Genomic DNA, 6,015 nt, shown 5'->3' with positions numbered 1-6,015 from the left:
ACCATCTTCATCCTGGAATCAGCCATTTAATCTCAAATATCAGGTATTCTTCTCCCGCTCAACAACGAAATTCCCCCTAAGTGTCTGAACATGTGCTCAATTTCATGTTCCTCCTGAGTTTATGTTCTTCCCCAGCACGCCCAGCATTTTTCATTCTGGACTTTTTTTCATAACTCACCATCTTCATCCTGGAATCAGCCATTCAATCTCAAATATCAGGAATTCTTCTCCCGCTCAACAACAAAATTCCCCCTAAGTATCTGAACATGAGCCCATTTCATGTGTCCCCCTGAGTTTATGTGCTTCCCTGCATGCCCAACATTTTTCATTATTGACTTTTTTTCATAACTCACCATCTTCATCCTGGAATCAGCCATTTAATCTCAAATATCAGGTATTCTTCTCCCGCTCAACAACGAAATTCCCCCTAAGTGTCTGAACATGTGCTCAATTTCATGTTTCCTCCTGAGTTTATGTTCTTCCCAGCACGCCCAGCATTTTTCATTCTGGACTTTTTTTCATAACTCACCATCTTCATCCTGGAATCAGCCATTCAATCTCAAAAATCAGGTATTCTTCTCCCGCTCAACAACAAAATTCCCCCTAAGTATCTGAACAAAAAACTTTAACATTTGGTAATTTGTGCCATGTATTTGCACATAGGGGTGATTCAATCACCCCTTGTGGAAAGGTTTATTGGAACTCCGTCAAACACATGTAACCCCAACACAAAATAGCTTCAATCTCTCTTGACCACACAGTATTCCATTTCAGAGCCAGTCTCTCTAATCAAACAGGTCAAAATACTACATCTAGCACCAGCTTATAGCTTATAGCTTATAGCTATAAGCTATACTTTAACATCCTCTTGGTTGTTTTTCTTAGAAACAACTTCAGCGACCAAAAGCCCTAAAAGATTGCAAATCGGTGATTTGCTTTGATAGGTGGTGTGATATTTAATATCATCATGAATGATTTAGTTCAATTTGTATAGTGTCTTACTTCCCATAAACACTCATATAATGGTTGGTAGATGTGAGTGAGCAAATATTGCAATCACAATTGAAGGAACTCACCTCTCATCAACCATCATTGATCCAACTGCCGGGCAAACAAGGATGGAAGAATATGATCAAGGACAATACTTGCTTGCGTTTGAGACTCTCTCATGTCCATTGAGACAGCTGGCCTTCTTTGAAGAACTCGTGTCCTGTAGACATGAAGTTTTGTACTACTGGGAGAGCTGGGATAGGATCAGGTGTTGTACATCAAAAGTTCACCTGTCTTGATTTCACACGGATCCTGTCTTGATTTCACACGGATATTGAAACTTGTATGTGCCTTGATTTCACTTATCAAGACTTCAAAGATCTTTTCGCCAACCATTCACTTACCAACCATTCACTGCACCAATTTCCAATCCAACCCACTCACGACTTTAACCGCTTTTTGATACTATAATGCCTTCCACTCGCTCAAAAGGAAAAAAATCTAAGACTGCGAAAACCAAACCTTCATCCGTCGCACCCAAGAAGAAGACTTCTCGGGTTACCTCTTGTAAACGCAAAAGAACAGCCACTTCAAGCCGGAAATCCGGCACCGGAGATTCAGATGACGAGGAAGATTCACAGGCAGATGAAGATCAACCTATTGATAAAAACGCTACTGAGACTGAGGACCCATCAGCCACCCAAACTAACGCTAAAGAATCGAATCGTGTCTTTCAATCACGATTCCCCGGTTTGGAATTTGATACATTCGAACAAGAACTTGACAATTGGTCACTTGTCAAGCTCCAGGAAGCATTACAGAAACAAGAGTCTCGACGTACTAAAGTACACAAGGAGGTTCGGGATCTTGTGGAAATCATGCGAATGGAATTTGAAAAACGTATGCTCATGATTGCTCTGATGGCCGGAGTACCGGAGGTTGTCATATGGAAATTAGTGTAATTCATTTTGTTTATTTTGTTTATTTTGTTCATGTCGTTTTTAATTTTTTACTTGTCTCAATTTTTCATCAAACTGATTCTAAACATTCCAATACCTTCTTTCCAACTAATTACAGAGGGTTAGGGTCCAAAACCGTGAAGGCAAACCCCTGGATACGTTTCTTGAGTTTTTGTTTGAAATGTTTGGGTACTAAAAGTATGAATTTCCAATTTATGACTGCACTATCATCGGTTTTCTCAAACTTCACTTACTCATCGTTTGTTATCAAATACCCACTTGTGAAAATGTTTGACAGTGCCCGAACGCAATGATAAAGACGCCTGGGTAGCTCGAAATCAGGAGATGGCTGAGAAATGGCATGATCTAAGCCAGGATGAGCAGGACGTTTTCAAAGATCCATACTTCTTTGCTCTAGCTAATCTTCCAGACTATTCAACTGCTGTAGTTGGCAATGATCAAGGGGGCGAGGGCGACAATGACAAGAATGGAATCAATACAAACCAGTTCGACAGTACTACTCCTGCTCCGAAAGTCCATCAGCTCTCAGAGGAAGAAAAAGCCAAATATCAGCCCCTCTTTGAAAAGCTGGTCAATGTGGAAAAGTTGCACCTCTCCCACGGCAAGCCAGAAAAATCGACTTCGGTTGCGACTTTACAAAAGCGGTCTTTAGTTGCTGTACGTAAAGCACATCATGACGTAAGTTTAATCTGACTTTTGTCACTCCACATGATTCATACTGACTTGCCTTGTTTGATTGTTGTCAGTTTTCGGTCATCTGTCAACAGCACCATATCTCGTATTACTTGACTTCCGCAAGCTGCGGTGGAGTTGATGGATGGTCTCAAACCTTTTCCAACAACATCAAGTTCGCTGACTGGGCACTGAAGACTCCGAAAATCCCTTCCAAGTTTACAACCTATATCCACGGACAAGAAGTGGCTAAAGAGATTGAAGCCAAAGTGCCGCAAGCAAGCGACGAGCGAAAAAGCCGACTAACTCACCAACTCAATGAGATGTTTGGTATGTAGTGATTGATGCTCTTTTCATGGGTTTGGAAGTGTTGTTGCTCATGTGGTATTTGTCATCCAGGAGCTCACATCAATAAAACTTCGTTTCCAAAGATGCCTGACCCTATCGCGCACATCAAGAAGAGGGGATGGCCAATCGAAGTAATCCAGAAGCCAGGTAGCAAACTTAGTCCGACCAACCTATTGAAAGGCCATTGAAAAGCAACCGATGCAGTCATTCAAGTTTGGTTAAAAGACATCGAAGATGGTCTATTTGTAATTGAACCTAAACTTATCAATGATGGTGAGGAAGTGATTGATAACACTCAGTCAAATAGAATAGAATCTACACAGTCCGAATCGAATCATGTTCAGCAAGGGAGTTCCAAAACAAAAAAGAAACAAAAGTCTCCAGAAAGTCAAGAGACTGCTCGCAAGCAAAACAATGTAAGTCTTTTGAATCCACTTAATCGAACTCATATTGTAGAGTTCTAATCAGACCTTATGATCGATTCTTGCTTGCATAACTAGGGGGCAAGTAAATCTCGTTTGTACCTCAAGAGCTTAGCCGCGGGGAAGAACAAGGGGCCAAATGAAGAGTTGGGTGACTCCAGCACGTTAGAAGATGAATCAGGCTCTGAAAGTGAGGAAGAAAGTGACAATCAGCCTGATGATGATTAGATGGATGAGTGATGAGCGAGAGAAAAAAAGGCAGTGTAAGATAATTTGCCACTCTTCTTGCAACTGTTACTGTTGCATTGAAAGGAGCTGAATGGTCCCCTAAAATCTCGCTCATAGCTTTCTATTTACAGTAGACTATTAGAATTGGTTCATTACAGATCCAAATCGATCAGTCTCACAGACCGCGCCACGCTTTGGTTTTGTTTCATTTGGAATACTCAATAACAAATCAATTTCTTTGTCACCGAATCGCAGGCCACTCTTTAGTTTTCTATTTTTACACGCTCCATCTCAAATAGCTGTCGTTTGTTGTATTAGGCGTGTTGCAACAACTAAGACTTGTAGTTTCCCTCCTCAGACTTGTAGTTTCATCTGGTTGTTATGTTGCTTGATAACGTTTTATGACTTGAAAGTGAAGATGAAACAATCTACATATAAATTGCAATTGAATAATCAGGTTTATGAACAAACAGGAACAATCAAATAAACAGGTTCATGAACATCATGAACAAATTGTGTGACAATATTGATGGTTTTGAGAGCGTTAGTGTGATCTATAACAGTACAATGGTTGCTTCGATATGTTGTGATGTCCATTATCTTGTGGTTGAATTTTTCTCAACTGCTGATTTGAAGGTGTGACTGATTGGTGGTGTGAGCTGCAGGTTTAAGCGCTGTGAGATCGGGTGAGATTGAGTAAGTAGTGAAGTTTGATTTTGGTTAAGGTTCTAGTTGAGCGACTTTGGACTTTGTGAGCAAGTGAATGATTTGGGAAGATGGCATTCAGTGCTGGATGTGATCAGGGGACTCTGGTGCGGAGTCGTAGCCATTGAAAGTGTTGAAAACGTAGTGTAAAGTGTTGAAAATGTAGTGTAAAGGCAAAGACGACTTGGACAGCCGCTGAGCTCAAAGAGTCGCATATGGTCCCTCAAGTGCTATGAGGGACTTTCAGATCACTTTTTTGACCTGTCTGACTTGATGTTCAAGTTTGATTTTTTAAAGTCCCTCAGAGCGCTCTGAAAGGTTCCAGGTCACATTTGTGGCCTGACAGAGCAGATTTATGACCTGACAGAACAGATTTTTGACCTGGTCATGTTGATGGTCAAGTTTGCTACCTCAAAGTAATTTTTTTGAGTGGAAACTTTGCACAGAGCTGTTTTAAGGCTCTCTGAAAGGTTTGGTGTGAGAAGATGATTGGAAGACCTGACCTTGGAGGGACTAAAAGTTGTGCTCCAGGTCACCTGAAGTGCTCTGCTGCAAGGAATCGGCTTATACGTCGATGGGAATGTGTCATTTACTACTGGCTGGTATGTCAATTGATACAGGTGACACAGGTGCCTCCCACAGGGGACAATAAGCCTGATCCTAGCTTCTAATGGCACTTCCTGCAAGTTTTAGCCCAGAATGGAAGGCACAAATAATTCAAAAAGTCAGCTCAAGTAGTGAAGATGAAGTGCTATAAAATTTTTGTAGTAACAAAGTAGTGTAAAGTCTCAAGGTAATTGGCTCAGAGGAGCTTGAGTGAGTTTGCTGTTGAAAAATTAAACCTGGGGTAATCAGGTCAGGTGTAAGTACGGCAACAATCTGTAAGCTACAAATGAGCTAATATAAGAGACCAAACCTGTGCATAAGCAACAGGTGTCACAATGATATAAGATCATGTTTGAAAAAGATGAGTAAAGTGTACCAAAACTATTAGAAGTAGTAGTAGATAGTGGTTAGTTGTATGTTGAGATGGTAGTATATAGAGGGAGCACTTACAGATTCTTTTTGATAAGAGAAAAGAATCTGAGTGTAGGACAACAAGCAGTATTTATATTAGACAAAAAACAGAAAAGGGAATAAAACACTAAGGGTGTGTTCACTTAAGTGATTTCTGGTGAGAAATCACATTCTGCAAAATTTAAAATGTCTATTTGGTAGCATATGTTTCATTTTTGCATTAAAGAATTTACGGAATGCGATTTCTCCCCAGAAATCGCTTAAGTGAACGCACCCTAAAAGAACAAGAAACAACTCAAGTCACAAACGGCTTATTACCAAAACAGACACAATAAATACACAATCAATCAATCCATAATCCACACCTTACTAATCTCATCTAGCTGTGTACATATCTTCATACTACTTAATGTAATATAACTGTTCTTGATGAGCGTAATTAGACTTGACACCGGAAATCCTTGACACAAAGGACAAAAAGAGAATTTATCAAACAACATGGTAAGTTTGATATCACAACAACCAGCCATTGAATTTGAGTTATCATCTCCTCACACGGGAACCTAAGCTTGGAGGTGCATTCATGTTGTGCTTTGTATAAATTTTATCCCAGAGCAGAAGGAGCAAAAAAATCAAAAAGGGAGTGCAAGTAG

At 40.3% G+C, this 6,015-nt stretch overlaps 2 protein-coding genes across 2 annotated transcripts; both read left to right on the top strand.

The window, feature by feature from the left end:
- Positions 1 to 1,460: 1,460 nt before the first annotated feature.
- Positions 1,461 to 2,980, top strand: MELLADRAFT_92582 (uncharacterized protein; the record flags this gene model as incomplete). Its single annotated transcript, XM_007415375.1, has 4 exons — positions 1,461 to 1,948; positions 2,068 to 2,147; positions 2,248 to 2,648; positions 2,717 to 2,980. 4 exons carry the CDS (start codon positions 1,461 to 1,463, stop codon positions 2,978 to 2,980), a joined length of 1,233 nt encoding a protein of 410 aa, XP_007415437.1.
- Positions 2,981 to 3,073: 93 nt separating this feature from the next.
- On the top strand, positions 3,074 to 3,640 carry MELLADRAFT_111109 (uncharacterized protein; the record flags this gene model as incomplete). The annotated part of the gene is made up of 3 exons (XM_007415376.1): positions 3,074 to 3,137; positions 3,183 to 3,406; positions 3,491 to 3,640. The coding sequence occupies 3 exons, from the start codon at positions 3,074 to 3,076 to the stop codon at positions 3,638 to 3,640; spliced, it is 438 nt and encodes a 145-aa protein (XP_007415438.1).
- Between the last annotated feature and the right edge of the window lie 2,375 nt (positions 3,641 to 6,015).

The sequence above is a fragment of the Melampsora larici-populina genome, assembly GCF_000204055.1.
Source record: "Melampsora larici-populina 98AG31 unplaced genomic scaffold MELLAscaffold_50, whole genome shotgun sequence".
Taxonomy (NCBI): domain Eukaryota; kingdom Fungi; phylum Basidiomycota; class Pucciniomycetes; order Pucciniales; family Melampsoraceae; genus Melampsora; species Melampsora laricis-populina.
This window is presented reverse-complemented; position numbering and strand designations above follow the sequence as displayed.